The 22,886-nt window shown below is 37.6% G+C and overlaps 2 protein-coding genes across 3 annotated transcripts; one reads left to right on the forward strand and one right to left on the reverse strand.

The window, feature by feature from the left end:
- The first annotated feature begins 7,189 nt into the window (after window positions 1–7,189).
- LOC111920080 (H/ACA ribonucleoprotein complex subunit 4) lies at window positions 7,190–9,276 on the forward strand. Its single transcript, XM_023915658.3, has one exon. The coding sequence runs from the start codon at window positions 7,295–7,297 to the stop codon at window positions 9,023–9,025; it is 1,731 nt and encodes a 576-aa protein (XP_023771426.1). The 5' UTR covers window positions 7,190–7,294; the 3' UTR covers window positions 9,026–9,276.
- Window positions 9,277–16,265: 6,989 nt separating this feature from the next.
- On the reverse strand, window positions 16,266–18,691 carry LOC111920079 (microtubule-destabilizing protein 60). 2 transcript variants are annotated; one of them, XM_023915656.3, is made up of 7 exons: window positions 17,706–18,691; window positions 17,559–17,592; window positions 17,380–17,472; window positions 17,159–17,278; window positions 16,905–17,063; window positions 16,724–16,818; window positions 16,266–16,619 (listed from the first exon to the last, which is right to left on the reverse strand). In XM_023915656.3, the coding sequence occupies exons 1-7, from the start codon at window positions 18,560–18,562 to the stop codon at window positions 16,535–16,537; spliced, it is 1,443 nt and encodes a 480-aa protein (XP_023771424.1). In that variant the 5' UTR covers window positions 18,563–18,691; the 3' UTR covers window positions 16,266–16,534. The 2 variants fall into 2 exon arrangements, with proteins under 2 accessions (XP_023771424.1, XP_023771423.1); XM_023915655.3 differs by having other exon boundaries at window positions 17,559–17,604; window positions 17,706–18,689.
- Window positions 18,692–22,886: the final 4,195 nt, after the last annotated feature.

Below are 22,886 nucleotides of genomic sequence, written 5' to 3' on the forward strand. Positions count from 1 at the left end.
AAGGAAATGTATTCATTCAAGATTTTACCTATAAATGGAAGAAGAATATGGGAAAACTATCCTTGCCCAACCATATTGCTTCCTCCTAAACATCATGTCCTAATCGGAGGTGTGACTGTACGAACCCATCAGCAGTTGAATGAATTGAGATTTTGTGATACTTTTATTTATAATTATGATTTTGAGCTACAATTTATGAACAAAGAGTTTATCCAAGGCTTTTCTTCGATTGCTACTCCATTAACAGCTTTGACCCACAAAGGAGCTACTTATGCTTGGAGTGATAAGCATAAAGAAGCATTCGAGCAGCTAAAGAAGAAGCTATGCGAGGCACCGATACTTTCTCTACCCGATGGAGTTGAAGACTTTGCTGTTTATAGCGATGCGTCTGGTGTTGGATTGGGCTGTGTTTTGACCCAAGGAGAAAAGGTGATAGCATATGCGTCTCGACAGCTGAAGGAGCATGAAAAGAATTACCCGACTCATGATTTGGAGTTGGCAGCGGTAGTTTTCGCTCTGAAAATATGGAGGCATTACCTCTATGGCACGAGGTGCAAACTTTTCACTGATCATAAGAGTGTCCAATATCTCTTTAATCAGAAGGAATTGAATATGAGGCAACGACGCTGGCTAGATTACTTAAAGACTACGACTGCGAGATACTTTACCACCCCGGTAAAGCTAATGTTGTTGCTGATGCTCTCAGTCGGAAAGTCAATCTTGAAAGGAAAAGGCCAAGAGCGTTGAGAATTGAAGTTGTCTCGACCATTGTGGAAAGTATAAAGAAAGCTCAAGAGGAAGCTTCTGAGAAAAATGACTGAAAGGAGGAACGTTTGGGTAAAACGTTGGTGTTTGGTACAGACGGTCATGGACTGAAGGTATTCCAAGATCGTATTTGGGTACCTAAGTCAGGAGGAATTAGGGATCTTCTGATTGAAGAAGCTCACAAAACCATGTACTCAATTCATCCTGGTAGCACTAAAATGTATAGGGACCTGAAACCCTACTACTGGTGGCCGACGATGAAGCTTGATGTTGCAAAGTATGTGGCCGAGTGTGTGACTTGTGCGAGAGTCAAGACACAACATCAGAAACCGTACAGGAGTTTAGAACCATTGCCTGTGCCTATGGGTAAGTGGGAAGACATTGCTATGGATTTTGTCACTAAACTGCCCAAAACAAAGAATGGTCACGACATGATTTGGGTGGTCGTTGATCGATTCACTAAGAGTGCGCATTTCATAGCAGCCAAGGAGAAATGGTCTATGGAAAAACTTGCGAATTCTTATGTGAAGGAAATTGTGAGGCTTCACGGTGTTCCGTTAACGATTGTATCGGATCGTGATGGCCGTTTCACCTCGAGGTTTTGGAAAAGTCTACAAGAGGAAATGGGTACCAAGTTATGTTTAAGTACAGCTTACCATCCGCAGACTGATGGTCAAAGTGAAAGAACGATACAAACACTTGAAGATATGCTGGGAGCATGTACCTTGGAATTCCTAGGTAATTGGGATGAACATTTACCATTGGTAGAATTTGCCTACAATAATAGTTTCCACTCGAGCATTAAAATGACACCTTATCAAGCTTTGTATGGACAGAAGTGTCGTACGCCGTCTTGTTGGCTTGAGGCTGGGGAAAAGCAGTTTATGGGACCGGAGATGGTTCATCAAACTGCTGAAAAGTTGAAAATAATTAGGGAAAAAACGTTAGCAGCTCGGGATCGTCAAAAGAGCTATGCTGACAAAAAGCGAAGACCGATGACTTTTGAGGTTGGAGATTCGGTTTTGCTTAAAGTCTCGCCGTGGGAGGGACTTATAAGATTTGGTAAAAGGGGAAAGTTGAGTCCAAGGTTTATTGGACCGTTTAAAGTTCTTCAGAGGGTTGGGAACCAAGCTTACAAGCTCGAATTACCCGAAGAACTGAATGGAATTCACAACACTTTTCATGTGTGTTATTTGAGGAAGTTCACGGGAGAAGTTCCCGATATAATTCCAATTTCTGAATTGAGAATTGATGAAAACAAAAGGTTGATTGAAGAACCAGAGGCAATTGTTGACCGAAAGACTAAGAAGTTGCGACGCAAAATAGTTGGGTTAGTGCTTGTCCGATGGAAACACACGAATGGGCCGAATCTCACCTGGGAGACGGAGAGTGACATGTTGAGTCGCTATCCGCATTTGTTTGTTGATGTGTGATTCCGGGGACGGAATCATTCTAAGGTGGAGAGAATTGTAACGCCTGTGTTTCCGGGCTTGTCATTTTTAGCAATGTAATGGTCTAGGTTAACCTTTGTAACCCGTTTTGAAATAATAAGATTATATTATTTGAGTATTATGTGTTTTGTGCTTAATTGCTTAATTATGTGGTTTGATTAATTAAGAATAAAAATAAGCGTCAAAATTTAAGTGTAAAATAAACTTGATATCTTTGAATAATGTTGTAGTAGTTGAAACGAGGTTTCCGAATATATATAGAACGCCCAAATCTGACTTCGTATGAGGAAGTTATGATTTATCGAAGTTTCGGCTTAGCGGTATGCAGCCTGTTATACTCGATTTGAGATCGAGCGGTTTTTAGCCGAAGCAATCTAAACGAGGATCGAAGGTCTCGTTGTTGGTATCGAAGCGATAAAAAGTTAGTCGAGAACGGACATCAAACGAAGAAGTTATGAATTTATAACGAAGTTTTTCTGTCCCGGCCTATTAAAATTAAATAATAAAAATAAAGTTAAAATTAGCCGACGAAGTCTAAACGAAAGTTGTAGAGCGTAGTATCACCTTCGCGTGGATATAAAGAACGTCGAAAACGGAGTTCGTATGAAGAAGATATGAATTTCCGAAGTTTATTAAATAATTTGTATTTAAATTTAATTGGAAAATCCGGCATTATCCGAAGAGGAGTCATCGGACTCATCCGAAGTACGCCCCGCGTACACCGAGGTATGTCGACACTCGCACTCGAGCACTTCGGATACGTAAGCAGTGACGATTTCGGACCAGTACGCCCCGCGTACTCCGTGGCTCCATCCTCCTATAAATAGGATGCGAGGGCAGCCGACTCCTTTGCTATTTTTCTCTTCTCTCTCCCGTTTTGCATCGATTTGCGTGCCAGAAGTACCCCGAAGCCCCGGTATTATTCTCGAGCCCCGAAGCAAGTCCCGAGATCCCGAAGATCACGAGAAGTGCGGTTCCCGAGCCGAAACTCTGCCCGCGAGAAGTTCGATTTTTGTGAAGATCTTCCAGATCTGCTGAGGATTACTACTTCTGCAAGTCGTAGTGCTGTCCGATCATCTTCTGATCAAGTGAGTGTATACTACCTTTCATAAACACGATAATAATACAAGTATGGTTCGAGTGTATTAAGTATATTGTTGTTTATAGGTGTGAGTGTGTGGTTACTTTCTTCTAACGCATAATTATAAAGTATTTTATACGAAATACGTGTTATGTGTATATTTTGTGTTATATGTGTGGATGTATATTCACTTTCTTCTATCTGATGGATCTGATTTGTTTTCTATGAAATACGTGTTATGTGTGTGTGTGCCTCATATGTTATGTGGAATTTGTATTGATTAAAGCATGCTATACAGGTTTTTAAACTATGTATAAAAATGTATATTTTTATCTACTAATATGTTGGGTAGAACATGGGTAGATAGTTGTTGTGTAATAAACAGATGAGAGGCCTCGTTGTTGTTTTGATTCAGTCATCCAGTGGAGTTTAGACGACGACCACAGACTTTTCTAGACAGTCATGTGGAACACTAGTAGGCTCGCCACCTGTAGGTGTTAATGAACTTGGGTGTTCATTAGCTGTACTCCATCCCCCTCATGGTTGCCTTATTTGACTTATATTGCTGAGGAACCCCCTAAGCATGTGTTGTCGCCCCGATGAAATATTCTTATACTAGGTCCCTTATGTTAGTTGTCTTAGGGACATAAAGTGAGAATAACGGGAATGGGTAATTGGGTTATTGTTGGTTGGTGAATCTTAAATATAATTATTTATTGTGGGTTGAAAACCCTATATGCTCACCGGGCTCCCAAGCCTGACCCACTCAGTTTTATTTGTATTACAGGAAGTGGCGCGAGGGCATAAGATGGATGAACCATCAAGTTGTTTTGTTTACAAGTCTGTATATGTATATATTTGTTGAATGACTTGTAATGTTATCGTTTATGCTTATTGGTCTGTATCGGAACATGACACCCCGAGTTTTGATTATATAATGAAAATACATTTCTTTTATGAATTGCTTTGGTAAACATTGTTTTATCATGTTTTGTTTTTGGGAACAAATTCCGCAACTCTTTCAAATCAAAAGGATTTACTCTGAAATTATGTTAAAAGCATAGATGAAAATCGGTCTTTTCTGGCCGAGATTTTGGGGATGTCACAAATAGTCCTTCATCCTACTCGCCGAGTTGTATGAACAACTCGCCGAGTTGTATGAACAACTCGCCGAGTTTGTCTTCATCCGATGAACACTCTAAGCTGTGACTAGCCGAGTTGTATGAACAACTCGCCGAGTTGTTCTTGAGGCAAGAAGTTGCCTTGAACTCGCCGAGTCATGGCATTGACTCACCAAGTGACTTCATGAGTGAGTCTTGCTTCCGACCCACTGAGTCACACCCAATGACTCACTACTCCCAACCCGCAAATGCGAAAAGGGGGAAAACTCAGGGACTCGCGACTCGACTCGCTGAGTCAAATGAAAGACTCGTCGAGTCGGCCACATGCAAAAACTATACACGCGATTCTGCTTGGATCCAGCTCATGTCATTCATAGATCTGGGTTCTTAGGGCAGGATTTTCATGTAAAGGTTCCAAATTTACGTGTAGAAATGCATAGAATGGGGATTAAGGGCGAAATAAAGGGCTAAGAAGGTAGATCTAGGACATTCAAGCACTTTACTCCCATAAAGGTTATAGATCTGAGCTTCTGGAGCTCAAACATGACTAGATCTAGTGGATAATCAACCTATTACGAATTCTACTTCATGCACAAGCTTGGAAAAGGTTCAAGAAGAGCTCAAAAGGTGCTCTAATGGGGTTTTAAGCATGCAAACAGAATGGAGTAGAGATATAGCACCAAGATATCTGGTCTCTTACTCCTCTTCTAGCTCCACTCTCCTTCTTCTCCTAAAAACTTCAAGGAATCTCTCTAATCACTTCAATCTCACAAGAAACGAGTTAGGGTTTGATGTAGGGCGCTTTGAGGGTGAAAGGGTGCGAGCTTGGGCCGCACAAGCTAGCTTAAATAGGGGGCAAACCCTTGGAATTAGGGATTCATCAGACAGCGGTGACTCGCCGAGTCGCCAACTTAAACACGCTCCGGATCCCGTCTTTACTCGGCGAGTCGGACCTACAACTCGCCGAGTCCAAGGCTAAAAAAATGAAAATACAAAGATAAATTTTACGTACCAGAAACCAGGTGCTACAGTGTCATGTCATGAGCCTTAAGATAGCCATGTGTCTTCACCTAAAGTCACATCGTGAGACACTAACTCTCACACTGTGACTCTTAAATTTTGGGTTTTTTCATTCTCAAATAATTTAAACATTGAAAGATCGAGTACATGCAATAAATGTTACATATTTTAGGGGTATTCTGGTAATTTTGTAACCACTTAGTGGTAACCGATAGGTGTTGATTACATATCTTATATTTTATGTGAATTACTGCATGTAAACATATGTGCATCCACGAAAATGATGTATTGAATGTATTTTGACTATGACTAAATGATCGGTGGTTTGAAAACGATCTTCTTCATGAACCTGTGCACTCATTTAAGACAAGTAAAGAGTTTAATGCCTAATGAAATATCAAGTATTATGACTACTTGCAGAAGAAATACTAAAGACTTAATATTAGCGATGACATTCTAGATATGTCTCACTTGTATATGTAGGATGTCCATCTTATATATGATACTTGTGATGATTTGATACTTGTAAAAAAAAAAAAAAAAACGAAGCGACGTATATTAGGATTTGTGGTAGCTATTACATAGGCTTCGAAAAGATATCTTAAGACTAAAGACTAGTGGGAATCTAGACATGAGATGGATTAAGAAGGGATAGAAGCATACTACATCTCCACATACATATGTTATAATACTAATGACACTTATATTAAACTTCTAGTTTCGTAAGATATTAAAAAACTAAATACTTATGATAATCAATCTTTCGATGAATGACTAAAACTTATGTTTTATACACAAATATCTAATAAGGATGATTAATGACCAATGATTAAGAAGTATTGCAAAGAGCTTAATAATGATTGTATTTTAAAAAAATAATTATTTTATCTCACTATAAGGATATTAAAAAGATTTTTGAGGATTCTTATTAGTTTAAGGAATGCGCAAATTAATTTGAATTTAAAAATGATGAATTATGATATTACTCATTAGGCATTCCTAATGTATAAACTTTGTATTTTAACATATATCAAGAATAATAGAGGAAGAAGACATTAGACAAAAGCTTGTACATTTATAAGACCATTCTCAATGTAGTGGTTTCTCTTCAAACCAATATTATTCCCTCATAAAAAATTATATCGAACTTACGAAAATAATCAACATATGAGTGTTTAATTGAAAAACTGTTTTTCAATTATACCGAACTTACGAAAATAATCAACATATAACTTACGAAAATAATCAACATATAAGTGTAATTGAAAAACTGTTTTTCGTACCATAAAAAGCAATGTTGCAAATTTGTGATCATTTTTTGATATTATGATCATGGTTCTAAATAACGTACGACATAATTTTACGACAATATTAAGCCTCAAGTTTTTTTGAGGCTCCACGAGTCACATTGCTTGTAAAGCGTGACTTAAGTCGACAATTTTGACTATAATTAATATTTTTATATGTATTATATATATATATATATATATATATATATATATATATATATATATATATATATATATATATAATTTAAGACGACATTTTGGTAAAATTTAACATAGTCTCCATCACGGTGAAGCCATGAGTAGCTTTTTGACACCTTGATTATGACTTAAAAATATGCTTTTTATTTCATTTATGATAAAACTTAAAACTATACATACTTCAATTAATAAAAAAAACCCTAAAAATATAGCAATTAAAAACTAATTATTTACGTGAATAAAATGGCGACATACTTCACGCTCATTGTTAAAATACCTCAAAACCCTAAACCCATTTCTGTTTCCAAAACCCTAGCCACACCTCATTCCGGCTAACCCCCTCCACCACCGACGCCAAAAAGAGCCGCCATGTCCGAGGTCGACCTTCACCGTTCTGATAAGAAGAAAAAGAAGAGCAAGTCGAAGGATACCGAGACAACCAATGAAATATCTGATGGTGCCACCGCAGTCGCCGATTACCTGATCAAACCACAGAGCTTCACACCAGCTATCGACACTTCTGAATGGCCGATTCTTCTTAAGAACTACGATAGACTCAATGTACGAACCGGTCACTACACCCCTCTTCCCTCGGGTTACTCCCCTCTCAAACGTCCTCTTGCTGAATACATCAGGTACGGTGTTATTAACCTTGATAAACCTGCTAATCCTAGTTCCCATGAGGTCGTCGCTTGGATCAAACGGATCCTCCGTGTCGAGAAAACAGGTCACAGCGGTACTCTCGACCCTAAAGTCACTGGAAACTTAATTGTTTGCATAGATAGAGCCACTCGTTTAGTTAAATCCCAACAGGGTGCTGGAAAAGAGTATGTCTGTGTTGCTCGACTCCATTCCGACGTGCCTGATGTAGCCAAAGTGGCTCGGGCACTAGAGACACTAACAGGTGCGGTTTTTCAAAGGCCACCATTGATTTCTGCTGTTAAGAGACAGCTTCGAATTAGGACCATTTACGAAAGCAAGCTCTTGGAGTATGACGCCGAGAAGCATTTGGTTGTGTTCTGGATTTCTTGCGAGGCTGGTACCTATGTAAGAACTCTGTGTGTTCATTTGGGATTGATTTTGGGCGTTGGTGGGCATATGCAGGAGTTGAGAAGAGTTAGGTCTGGGATAATGGGTGAGAAAGATAACATGATAACCATGCATGATGTCATGGATGCACAATGGAGTTATGATAATTACAGGGACGAGACTTATCTCAGACGAGTGATCATGCCATTGGAGGTGTTGTTGACTAGTTACAAGAGGTTAGTGGTGAAAGATTCTGCTGTGAATGCTATATGTTATGGTGCTAAGCTGATGATTCCAGGTTTATTGAGGTTTGAAAATGATATTGAAAATGGAGAGGAAGTGGTGTTGATGACTACCAAGGGGGAAGCCATAGCTTTAGGTATAGCAGAGATGACTACTGCTGTAATGGCCACTTGTGATCATGGGGTTGTAGCAAAGATCAAGAGGGTGGTGATGGATAGAGATACTTACCCTAGGAAATGGGGGTTGGGTCCCACAGCTTCAATGAAGAAGAAGCTGATTTCTGAAGGGAAGTTGAGCAAACATGGGAAACCAAATGAGAAAACCCCATCTGAGTGGGTTAGGAATGTTGTTCTTCCTACTGGCGGTGATTCGGTGGTTGCCAGTCTTGCTGCTGCCCCTGCACCTGAGCAGACTGTGGTGGAGGGTGCAGAGGGTGTGAAAGTTGATAGTGAGAAGAAAAAGAAGAAGAAAAAAAATAAGGATAGTGAAGAAGATGGTGATGAAGGGCGTAAAAGGAAATTGGAAGATGCAGAAGTTACAGAAACACCAGTGAAGAAACCAAAGGTTGAAGAAGAAGAAGAAGTTATTAAAAAGGTGGAAGGTGAGAGTACGGAGAAGAAGAAGAAAAAGAAGAAGAAAGAGGGTGTTTTAGCTGATGAGGTGGAAGGTAAGCAAGAGAATGGAGATGATGATAATAAGTCTGAGAAAAAGAAGAAGAAGAAAAAGGACAAAGAAGCAGAAAATGGTGACGATGAAGGAGAAGAAGGTAAAAGTGATAAGAAAAAGGAGAAGAAGAAAAAGAAGAAGAAAGATGCAGATGAAGAGTAGACATGAGAATGTTGCAAGAATCCTGAGTGGAACTTTCAAGTTCCTGAATTCAGATCTATCCAATGGTATGGATTGTTGCATATTTCTGGAGATGATGATTTCAGGTAGCAACTCTTGGTGGTGTTAGAGTTGATTTCAGATGTTTATGTGTTGTTTTTGCTTAATCAGTATGTGTTTTTGAGATATTTAAGGATTTTGGTGGCCTATGGAACTTTTAACTTATCTTGAAATTCAGTTTTGATATTTATGTAGTTTCTTGATGTAGCTAATAAGTTGTTTTAAGGTTTTCACTTGGTATGAGTTTGATTTTAGATTGTCACCAATATAAATATTGAACATTATTTTGATTATAGTATAAATTTAGGCTTGTAATGTTTTTCATTCTTGATGGCTTTTCCCGTCGAGCAACAGCATCCTCACCAATCAGCACCTTGTGTTATTTTCTGATTGTCAAAGTTCGGCCAATGATTAATATCCTTGTTTCTCAAATATGGGGAATGTAATTAAACATGAACACAACAATAGACCCATGAATCCCATTAGAATAGGATATCAGTTGAGGTTGATGCTATGCTTCAACTTGGATAGAGCGACAATTCACATAGGTAACTGCATGTATATATGTACACAAGCGTGTAAAAAGAGACATAAGAGGCGGGTGCACGGTTGTAAACAACTAACAACAAACATAAACATGAAATAAAGCAGTTACAAGCAAATAGGTATGACACATATACTAACAAAGAAAAATATGAAATAATGTAGGGAAGCAACTATACAAACACTACAAAGAACAAGATATATATAAGGGACATCTGCTTTTTCTACCCCTGATATCCATATCATCCAATCTGAGGTTGTGTATTTGAAAATAGACAACTCTTTGATGTCTAGCTCATTATGTTCCCACTTCCTTCATGGTCGTCGTTTCCTTATTGTATCATCAACACTCATAATTTTTTTTTCGTCTTTTGGTAGCCTTCTTTGCACCTGTCTATAGAACCTGAATATATTTTCTATTACTTTTTCAATGATCAACATTATTCTCAACAAATTCTTAATTACCGTGTTTGATATCTTATCCAACAATGTTCTACTGTAGGTCCATCGTGACATCCCCATTTCTACTACTTCCATATTCATCACTTGCTCCATTTTGGTCGTCCAACATTCAAACTCAGACATCGCCTTAAAATCCTTATTTATATTAGTTACATCTTCCTTGCGTGCAACAAAACATGACTGTATTACAAAATATATTTCTTAACAACCAAAATTTGTTTAACCCCTTTTTGATTAATTTTTTATGTTTTTCATACTTTATTTTCCATCTTGATCTGTGATGTGGTACCACAAAATATTTTTTAAACTATGTTTATTAGCAACCAGTATGACACATATACCAACAAAGAAAAAAATATGAAATAATGTACGGAAGCAACTATACAAACACTACAAAGAATAAGACATATATATATATATATATATATATATATATATATATATATATATATATATATATATATATATATATATATATATATAAGGGACATGTGCTTTTTCACTTCCCTGGTATCCATATCATCCCATGTGAGGTCGTGTACTCGAAAATAGACAACTCTTTCATGTCTAACTAATATTATTTTCCCATTTCCTTCATGGTTGTCATTTCCTTATTCTATAGAACATGAATCTATTTTCTATTAATTTTTCAATGATCAATATCATTCCCAACAAATTCTTAATTATCGCGTTTGATATCTTATCCAACAATGTTCTACTGTAAATCCATCGTGACATCCCCATTTCTACTACTTTCATATTTATCACTTGCTTCATTTTGGTCATCCAACATTCAAACGCATACATGACCTCAAAATCCTCATTTATATTAGTTCCATCTTCTTCACGTGCAACAACACATAAATGTAATTATTAAATATCTTTCTTAGCAAGCAAATTTGTTTACCCCTTTTTGATTAATTTTTTTTTTTATGTTTATCATACTTTATTTCCCATCTTGGTATGTGATGAGGTAACACAAAGATTCTTTAAACTATGTTTATCAGCAATCGGTCGCAACTTATTCTTTTATTAGATAGATATTTTTTTCTTACATCCATATATACAACCAACTAAATTCATTTTTTTTACCATTTATCGACAACCTAACACAAACAACAATACATTTTATATAAGACTTTTAGATATGTATAAAAATATATAAGTATTATCTTATAGTTATAGATAATTAAAAACCATGAGTCATGTTATATATTTTTTATAATCTTTCAATAATCATATTATTTGATAAATAGTAATTAAAATGAAAATGAAAAAAAAGATAGCAATCCGATATTGCCATGTGTATTCGTTTAAATTTGGTTTACATGCCACTTTTTCTTTCGATCTTGTCACACCCCCAAACCTGAACGGCGGAAACGTTCGGGGGCGAATGACTTCATGTGGTAGCGTAACAAATGAATACATAGTAAAGAAAGCAATACAACCATCATATATATAATTGAAAGTTTACATTTGTCAAAAGTTACATGTTCAAAACCAATTACAATATGATGTCAAAATACGAGATTAAACTGGCGCCGCAACATCCCTTCATCAAAAGCATAAAGATACCTGAAATTACTGATTCCCTGGGACATACAAGTAATTTTGAAAGAGTAGATAAGCATTTAAGCTGGTGAGTTTCATAAGTATTTAAGTGACAATGTTTGTATGAAATGAAATGTTTTGTCTTTGTTTGTTTGTGTTTAGAAAATCCTATATTTTCTACTAGTATAAAAGTAGCCTTCACTCAAGACCAATGTTTGTTTCTAAAATGTATGTAGGTGTAAAATAACCAATGTGTTTGAAAGCCTTGTAAATCAATGCATTTTTAATACCCCTTGTGACTTTTATAACCATACTATTGACTCGGAATGCCTATACACAACGTTCTTCAGGCGTTGGAATGTTATGACGTTTGTCACCCCAAACGGTGGACTGCAGCTAACAGTCAGGGCGCGGGTTGTCAAGCCCGTATAGATCTATACACAAACACCATGCTCCCCCTCCAAGGGATTCTGGTATATAATACAGGACTTGAAATGTGTACTCGAACGTACATGAAGTTAGTGTCTCACAAAACCGTGGTATAAAAACAGATCTACTTGTTAAAATGTTACGTTTGTTCTTGTATACGAAAGTGACTTCTTGAAAATTCATGTTTCTAGTACATAAGTGTTAGAAATTTGTTCGTAAAACTATACCTATTATAATTTTCTAAAAGTGTGTCTCCTTTGTTTAGAAATAACTAGAAAAGGAATCATTTGTTATGAAAACATAGATTTTTGTGTAGAGTCTAAGATAGGCAAGTATACATATAATCTAAGAAAATGATTAGTTTATACATGCATTAACAACAATTTGTATTTCAAAAGATGGAATATAACATATTTTATATTTATATGAAAGTTTCATATATAGTTTATAAATCGCATGTGATTTGGATATATATAAAAGCATATAAAATAGTTCTTTATGTAACACACGATAATACTCGTGTGTTTTACTTGTAATCCCCCCCTTGAAAGCATATAAAAGAATTTATAGGACATTTAAAAGTTAAATTAAGGGGTATGAACTCACTTGAAAGTTTGAAGATAGCGAGGTGGAAAACCGGGCAGAGTTTCGTCTCGGGAAACGGATTTTTCTCGGGATTCTCGGGAATCTCGGGAGTAAAATCGACCCTCGGGACTTGAGCAAAAAGACCAGAGCTTCGGGTTTGAACGGGAACGGAAAACGAGGCAATATCGAGAGAGCAAGGAGAGAAATGAGCAATTTTCTCGTAAGCCCTCGCATGCTATTTATAGGGGGGCCTGAGAAGCCTCGTACGCGGGGCGTACGCTCGTACGCAGCGCGTACGCGTACTTCATGCATGACCGAAGCCTCGACTGCCTCGGCTTCGGATCGGACGAATCAGTCTGGCGGGTCGGACGGGTCGGTCGGACGGGCGGGTCGGTAGCCTCGCATAGGGCGACGTGGACGATCCGAGGCCAAGTCCCTCGGGTACGCAGGGCGTACAGGGGTACGCAGCGCGTACCTCGGATGAGGACGCTGACTCCTCTTCGGATAATGCTTGAATTTTGAATTAAATAAATATATAATTTATTTAATAAACTTCAAAAATTCATATCTTCTTCATACGAACTCCGTTTTCGATGGTCTTTATATCCACGCGTAGGTGAGACTACGCTCTACAACTTTCGTTTAGACTCCGTTGGCAAATTCCGAAATTATTTTTATTATTTATTTTATAACTCATCGTGTTTAAGGAATTTCTTCAAAAATTCATAACTTCTTTATCTGACGTCGGTTTTTGCCAGACTTTTTACCGCTGAAATACTATTGTCGAGACCTTCGATTCTCGTTTAGGTCATTCCGGCCAAAAGTCGCTCGATCTCTGATTCGAGTTTTTAGTTGTCTGTTGCTAAGCTGAACTTGGAAAAATCATAACTTCGATATACGAAGTCGGATTTGGGCGTTCTTTTTACGTACGATAATGGTTTAAAGACATTTAAACATAGAAGGAATTTAAATAGAAGTATTTGGACATTTTATTAGGAAAGTTAATTTTATTAACTCAAAAGTGGTTACAATTATTGACCTTTTAGGGCATTACAAAGCGTTGAAATATCGGGTTGTCACATCATCCCCCCGTTAGAGAGAATTTCGTCCCGAAATTTAAAGTAGTAAAGATACTAGTGAACATGAAAGAGATGAGGGTACTTTTGTTTCATCTGATCTTCGCGTTCCCATGTGAATTCAGGTCCCCGCTTGGCGTTCCAGCGAACCTTCACGATGGGTATGCGACTTTGTTTTGTTTGTTTGACCTCTCGGTCCATGATTTCTACTGGTTCTTCCACAAAGTTGAGGCTCTCGTTGATCTCGATCTCGTCGAGTGGAATAACAAGAGTCTCGTCGGACAGAGACTTTTTCAAGTTTGAGACGTGGAAGGTTGGATGGATGTTACTAAGTTCGCGCGGTAGGTTAAGCTTGTAAGCCACAGGGCCGATTCTGGCAAGAATCTCGAAAGGCCCTATGTATCTTGGATTTAGTTTCCCACGCTTTCCAAAGCGTATTAAACCCTTCCACGGTGAGACCTTTAATAAGACATGGTCTCCTACCTGGAATTCCAAAGGTTTCCTCCTTTGGTCAGCGTAGCTTTTCTGTCGGTCTCTAGAGGCTTTCAATCGTTCACGAATCTGGACGATCTTCTCTGTCGTTTCTCGTATGATTTCCGGACCGGTGAGAGTGCTTTCAGGAACTCTTCCTCTAGCTAACTGGGTATCGCCAACTTCAGTCCAACACAGAGGGGATCTGCACTTTCGACCATAGAGGGCTTCAAACGGAGCAGCCTTTATGCTTGTATGATAACTATTGTTGTATGAAAATTCGACAAGGGGTAAATGGATGTCCCATGCCTTTCCAAAGTCAATCACACAGGCTCTCAGCATATCTTCTAAAGTTTGTATCGTTCTCTCACTTTGTCCGTCTGTTTGTGGGTGGTAGGCTGTACTCATGTCTAGCCTAGTCCCCAGGGAACTTTGTAGTGACTGCCAGAATCTTGAAGTGAATCTACTATCTCTATTGGAGATAATGGATATCGGTACACCATGCAGTCGCACTACTTCCCTTAAGTAAGTTCTTGTAAGCTTCTCCATTTTGTCAGTCTCCTTGATGGGTAGGAAATGCGCGGATTTGGTCAATCTGTCGACAATGACCCATATGGTATCGAGTCCACTTGTCGTCTTGGGTAACTTGGTTATGAAATCCATAGTAATCCGCTCCCACTTCCATTCTGGTATCTCTGGTTGTTGTAGTAATCCTGACGGTTTCTGATACTCGACCTTAACCTTAGCGCAAGTAAGACATTTACCTACGAAGGTAGCAATTTCTGCTTTCATGTTAGGCCACCAGTACACCTTAACCTTAGCGCAAGTAAGATATTTATCTCTATCGGAGATAATGGATATCGGAACACCAATGGTTGTGGGCCAGGTGTATTCCATCCCGGTAAGATGATTGGACCCGTAGTATGTTGGCATTCCAACCCGATGGTTGAGGGGCCTGGGGTATTCCATCCTAAGGGATGATTGGACCCCTAGTAGCTATTGTTGTACGTATAGGTGTTTGGGCATTCCAACCCGATGGTTGTGGGCCGAAAGTATTCCATCCCGGTAGGATGATTGGGCTCGAGTTATGTAGGCATTCCAACCCGATGGTTGAGGGCCGGGGGTATTCCAACCGGAAGGTTGATTGGACCCGAAGTATGTTGTTCTTTGTTGTATGTGTACGATTTATGTGTGTATGAGTACTTTGGGGGAACTCACTAAGCTTTCGGGCTTACAGTTGTGGTTTATTGTTTCAGGTGCTTCAGGAGATCGTGACAAGGCGAAGGCGTGATCATACCGCTCCTCATGTTTATGCTTTATGTAATATGATTCTGGGGAAAATACTCTGATATTTAAACTATTTTGAAAACAAGATGTATGATCGTAACGGTTTTTGAATGAATTCAAATGTTTTAATTTGGTTGAAATTTTTGGTTGTTACACGATCGATTGGAAGTATTTTGGATTAAATTGTTTTCTTTTATTATCCTGTAATTATGATTAGTTGGTGGACAACACGGATAAACATAGTCTAAGGAATTGGCATAACTAACTATGGACAAGATACAATATTTCAAAACTTGCCAATCAAAAATGATTTCAATAATTCTGACAGATAAACTGATTTTAAATTCATACAGTTCTGTCAGATTAACTAACTTTAAGGTCACACTAATCGCTCACTATAATTTATACTTAGGGTCTTAGGGAAAATTTCTATAATTTTACATTATGTAATTTTACGGATTAATAAAGCCCTTGTAATTATTTGATATGACAAAATACAGATCCAAACACGTTTTACATTTTCTAAGATAGAGAATGAAAAGTCAGAGATTAATCAAGGATAATACTACTAAATTGGTCGATTAGCGACTAGAGAATAATTTGTCTAGTTGAGATTAGTTGGCAACTAGTTGGAGACCTTTTTAAATCAGTTAAATTTTAAATAAATGAATATGATTAATATCATAACAAATTAGTTAAATACACTAATAATAACAAACTAAGTTAATATGTCTAGGCGGAGATTAGTCAAGGATTAGTCGGGATTTTAACGATACCAGTAGTTTAAACGTGCTTTCTGGACTTTCTACTGAAAACTGAAATGCGACTCCAGTTAAACTTTTCCAAAAAAACTGAACTAAAATTCACCCCAAGTTTCCCATTTTTTTTTCTTCCAAACATTTACAAGTAAAATAACCTTTTCATAAACGGCTATCCATGTTAAAAAGATATAGAAAACAACAACTATGAACAAGCATAAGTTCAAGGAAGAACTTAACAAATACAAATAAAAAACCAAAGAATCAGCTCTAGTACGCAAGCGACACTCTCAGTGGCCAGGATTCATCTTCTTGTGCTGAGCCTGAGGGTTGCGAAACTTTGGATCTTTGGGCATAGTCGGTTGCTTTTCTGACCTACAAAAACACATCGTTGTTAACTATTACCATAAACTTCACACAAAAAAACCATTGCATTTGTCTTTTTGTTGCTAAACTTTACACAACATAACATGTTATACCTTTTTGGGATGAAAGGTCTGTCAAAATAGGGCATTGGTTGAGCCTTGGGCACAAGCTCCTTCCTCAACCTCTTTAGTTCTTCCTCTTCTGCTAACTACACAGCAAATTTGGAAGAAAAGACACATCATTGAAGAAGTGTATAACAAAATCAACACACCTTAACACTTGTCAAAAATCTACCTTCTGTTGTCTTTCTCTTTCCAGTTTGAATTGCTCAATGAACGAGAGCTTTTCTTGCACTTGATGGTCAAACTCAGCACGCTCCATGGCCCTCATGTCGCTATGTAGCACCAAATCAACTGGCCTAGTACTTTCTTTAACTGGTGGTCTTGCCAAACACTGAATGAAATTTCATCATCACACTTTTGAGATAACTGATAACTGCTAAATCTTTATAATCTTACACCTATGATGATGAGTAAAAGCTTACTTACCTCTGGTTCGTCTGTTGTCCATGGGAGACCTTTGGCAACAGGAATCCTCTGTTTTTCTTGTTCAATAGTCATCTCCAGTACTTTCTTCATGAACTCTTCTTGCTTGGATCTTCCTCTTTGCTGTATATACAAGTAAAATATAGCAGTTGAGTATATATACAACCAAACAAATAGTTTGATATGAACATATATGATCGCAGGTTATAATTATAAATGCTAACCTCGGTTTTGAGCTTGAAGGGCTGTAGAGGAGTGGCTTTAGGTGTCCTTCTCTTCCCCCGGTTACCACCAAAAGTTGCAGAGGATTCAGAACTCTATATGATTAGCAAAATTAATGTTGTATAACTCAATTTCACAATCAGAATAAAGAAAACGAAGACATAGAAGAACGAGAGCATACATTTCGTCTGCTGCGTCTCCCACCACAAGAATTCCTGTTTGAAACGCTAAAAAGTACGAACAAGTCATTAAGAATCAAATCTAAAGAACAGTGAATGAAAATCTAAAGCTCGTTTTCAGTAAATACGTGAAGTTCAGGATCACCAACCTTTCATGGCTGCTACCTGATGAAGAAGAAGAAGCGCGTGAATCTAATCCCAAGCTCTCCGGGGTGAGGAAAAGATCCGGAGAAGAGAATTCAGTAACCGGAGTTTTGGGTCTCAACCCGGGCAATTCCCATTTTGGAATCTTTCTGGTGTCTTCGCCTTCAAGTTCCTCGTTCTGTTCTTCGCCCTCAGTATCCGTTTTGGATTTGGGTAACGTCAAAGCAGTTTCAAATGCCTTGACCAGATGCATCACTCTTCCGCGTCCATCTTCAGGAATGCTCTGTCTTGCTACTTCCATATATTTATCCCTTCTTCTCTTAACTTTTGCACTGACAGTTACACCAGATGCCTCAACAATCTTACATTTCCCTAATTTTTCTTCAAGTCCGTTCAAGTTATGGCTTTCAGTCATGTTTTTCTCTGCTTCTTCTTCTTTTTCAACTTCACTCCCAACAGGTAAACAAGGGTTTGCACTCCCGATATTAAAGAACCCCTCTTGAGAAGCCCTAAGAGTCTCATAAGCAACACACAAACACTTTTTCGAGTTAGAACTAGCTTTGCACTTACAATCGACGGATGTTGGGGTATTAGATTTCTCCCTTTTCGAATTCTTCTTCGCCACCACAAACTTCCTCTCCCGAATCTTGTTCCTCGGAGAAGGTGACGCAACCTGATTCGGTTTCTTCAACCCCGATTTCTGAACTTTAGTTGCCGATTTGATTGCTGGGGATTTTGATGCCTTCGGATCAGGACTAGTTACGTTAGGGTTGGCATTCTCCGGCAATTTTGACTTGTGTGAAAGCTTTGATTTGGAAGGTGTGAGCGTCACTGCTCCGGCGATATTCCCTTGCATTTCCATCTTAAAGTCGCCGGAAAATGGGGAAGTGGCTGTACAACGGGAAGGAAAGAATAAAACACGGGGTTGGTTGTTTGGACGATCATGAATGATGGCGAAGAATGAATATAAGATAGATATGAACGTTTGAGGGGCGCTCGTGATAACGGCTAGTTTTTCTTAGTTTTGGTTTCATAGGATGTTTGTGTTCGGATCTATATGCCGGCGTTAATGGGCTGGGCCTATTTAGTCGTCAACCCGTCATACATTCATACTATCCGGGTTTGTCTGTACAATCAAATCGGGTGCTCACTTGGGAGTGGGACTTTGGGAGTAGGAATTGTAGGAAGCGATTCAAAAGGTTTCTTAAATAATAATGATTTGACAAATTAAAAAAAATGGTATATGTGTTTTAAGAAAAGTGGTAAGGTGATGCTATTTTCAGAAAATGTTTTATAACTATCTTTATGGTTTTAAAAAATGGCATGAATGGTTATTTTTTCACCTTCCGTCTAATTAAGACCGTTTTATCCCCAAACGTGCACCTCACATATGGGTAATATTGTTTTTTTTACTTGTCACCACCATTTACGTCGTTAATTAAGATTAGACTCGACATAAGTAGTCTCTATGTCAACTGTGATTCTCTTTCGAGAAACTCATCGATGTTCTCTTAAACTTGCAACTCGATCAAGATTTAGACACATACATTGGTAGGGTTTTAGAGGCAAAAATGGTTTTGACGTTGTCGAAACTTCGTTGTCGCTCAACGCACACTAATAATGCAAACAAACTATATAATACATTAACGTAAAAGGAATAGACATTCCTCTTGGTTTCATGTTATTAACTTTCTTCTTGGTTTCTTAACAATGTTTTGTTTACGTGTGTATTTGGTTTATGCATCACATTAAGGATTCATCATGGTGGAATTTTCATAAAGTTCCATGGTAGGCATTACCTTAGCACATTTGACTACATGGATTTCCTTGACATTGATGTCTTCTTAGTTCACGAGCTAGATGCAATGCTTTAAAACTTAGGGTATTCAAATTGCCAAACAATGTATTATCACTTTGTTATGAACCTAAAATGAATTTTGACTATGGCATGCTACCTCCTGGGAATGACCTAGATGTGTATAAATTAGCTAGGTATTTTCTTAATAACAAAGTAATTTGTGTGTATATTGAACATGGATATACAAGGGTTCACACCTGCTTCATGACCCCTTCAAAAGTGTTGATAGAAGGGTTAGATGATGAGCCATAGCCAACCCCTAAACTTATTGAGAAAAAGGTTGGGTCTTGTATTCGTAAGTTGGATTTAAAGGTCCTTTATTCTCAAACTTACCCTGAAACACGATCTTCTTATATGGCAATTGTGTCATACAGATCCAGTTCTAAGTCTAGTGAAATGATTACTGGTGATGTCACTATAGATCACAATCCAAGTCTAGTGAGAGGCAATACGTTTTTACAACATATAAATCGAGCCCTAGCCGCAAGATTGCACGAATATGCAGTCGTCTGATCTCTATAAGAGAGTTCAATAATGAAATACAATAGTTGCATTTCATTTATATATTTTTATGGTTTGTTTTGCATGTTTTTATTTATTTTTTGTTAAATCATCACGTATATTTTCTTTTTTATTTTATTTTATAGCTATATCGGGTACTTTTAGTCTTTATGTTTAATTTCAAATACTTTAGAAGACTTGAACGAAGTGGAAGCCAATTTGGAGATTAGTGGAGTTTTTATGGGCTTGACAACAAATTGTTTGAGCTTGGAGATGATGAAAGAAGGATATTGTCAGGAAAGTCTCATTATTTTTGAAAAATTTACATTTTAGTCTCAAGTTTTTTTTTAACATAAAAATCTCGATTATTTCATTTTAGCTCAAATTAACAAAAAAAAATCTTTTTTTTTTTCTTTTAACAGGAAATGACATATTATCGTGTTCTTACAAATAATCGAGACTTTTATGTTCAAAAAAAGTTTTGGACTAAAGTGTAACTTTTTCAAAAATATTAGGATTTTTCTGACAATTTCCCATGAAATAATAAAAAGACTTCAACTTTTATTTGGGGTAAGGTGTATAAAGAGGGAACTTTTGAGGAGTTTGGGCTTACTTTGTAGGACTTTTGAACCTATTTTTCAAGTTTTGTGGAAGTTTGACAAAGAAGACAAAAGAGACAAGAATATCAAGTATGAAAGATATGTGTACTTACAAGTCCAAGGCTGTCAGCGTGTCTCATGCGACCCACGTCAAAATCAGCCTATACTCATGCTACACACATGAGTCCTTGGGGGCATTTTTGTCTTTTTAGTTTTGGAGTTGCTATATAGGGTAGGTAAATCGTCATTTACCTACCTTCAAATATTTTACAACTTGGATTACGACATCCCTCTTCCAAATTGTAAATATTGTGTTGGGTCCTAGCCTTAATATTTCATTTTGGGTGTTATATTAAGGACTCTATATCTAATCTAAACTTTGTCTTTCTTCTTTTTCAGATGTCTTCCAACAATGTTTTTGGCTTAAACCCTATCGGCTCCTTCTTTCTCATGAACCTTTGTGGGAGAGTCATCTTCGATGAAACTAATTTCAATGATTGGATTAGGAACATCGGGATGATCACAAGCTATGAGGACAAGGAATATGTCCTTAACAAGGAGCTTAAGGTCATCGATGTGTCTTCTGCTACTACCGAGGAGATTGTTGAGTACACTACCTATGAGAAGGATGCCACTAAGGTATCTTGTATCATGCTGGCAACTATGGCAGCAAAACTCCAAAAGTCCTATGAGGACTTCTACCCTTTTGAGATACACCAAAACCTGATGGAAAGATAACATCAGAGTGCACGTCAAGAGAGGTACAAAATCATCACCTCCATGATAACAACTAAAATGAAGGATGGAGAGTTCATCAAGGCCCACTTGCAGAAAATGCAAAGATTTGTGGACTGTTTGCTTAAGTTAAATGTGAACTTCGATGAGGAGCTGGCTATAGATATCATTCTCCACTCCTTACCTCCATATTACGATCAGTTCCGCATGACCTATCATATGAACAATGAGGAGGTCACACTTAGCAAACTTCAGGGACTTTTGAGGACTGTTGAAAGTAGTCTCAAAGGTAAGAATGTTGTTACCACTCCTACTACCACCCCAGTCCTGGCAATCGGTTAAGGCAAGGGAAAGAAGAGGAAGACCCCTTCCAAGGATCACATAGGAAAGTCTCTTGATGGGTCCTCTTCAAGCAAGACTAAAGTCGGTCCTGCTACTCCCTCCTCCAACCTAAAAGAAACAGAGCGCTTCTATTGCCATGATAAGTGGCGTTGGAAGCGAAGCTGCCCTAAGTACTTGCAGGATGTTAAGGATGGGAAAGTTAAACCCACCCATGCAGGTATTTACACTATATTGTCTAATAACTCACCGCATACTAATTCTTGGGGTCCTTGATACAGGTTGTAGTATTCACATTTGTTCTGATTTGCAGGGACTAAAAAGAAGTGAGGATGTGGAGCACGGGAAGATAAACTTAATCATAGGGAATAGGAAAGCTTCATCTGTCACTAAGATTAGAGTTTATTCTTTATTGCTTTGTAGTGGGTGGAAAATAGATTTGAATAAATGTTATTACTCGTCTGAAATGGCGAGAAATATTATTTATTTTCATGGTCTGTACAAACAAGGTTTTAGTTTTTCGTTTGATAATGAAAGTGGTGTTATTAATGCTTTTTATAATGATGTATTTTATTTTAAAGCATTACCTTGTAATGGTGTATATGAAACTATGATGGTTGTAGACAACTTAGGAAATAATGTATTGCATATTGATTCTTCCACTAGTTTGGATAAAGCATCCTTGTGTGTGACAACTTGAAATTTATTCCGTTACTGTAACCCGTTTCTGTCAGTAAAACTCATCTTTATCGAATTGTTCCGTTAACATTTTGGATTAGGTTAATTAAATTTATACTTTTATTATGATTTCATGAGTGTCCAAACGCATTAGAAACTCGTGAAAACACCCCCTTTCAAGCTCCAAATTGGTAAGTGATCTATCCTAGCTTGTTATTTAGCTTGTTTAGTGTAACAACGCAATTTTTCATACAAATTTTTCATTTTTAAAATATAATTAATTTCATTCAAATAAGGCATAAATAGTTAAGTATTCTGTCAAATACAAATACTCAAAATCCCAAGATCATAAAAAGCATTCTTCAGTGTGTATCGATCACGCCGGCGCCTTCCCACGGTCCTCGCTAGTACCTGAAACACATACATAGCAACTGTAAGCATAAATGCTTAGTGAGTTCCCCAATATACAACTTTCG

This window comes from Lactuca sativa, chromosome 2 (genome assembly GCF_002870075.4).
Source record: "Lactuca sativa cultivar Salinas chromosome 2, Lsat_Salinas_v11, whole genome shotgun sequence".
NCBI classification, from domain to species: domain Eukaryota; kingdom Viridiplantae; phylum Streptophyta; class Magnoliopsida; order Asterales; family Asteraceae; genus Lactuca; species Lactuca sativa.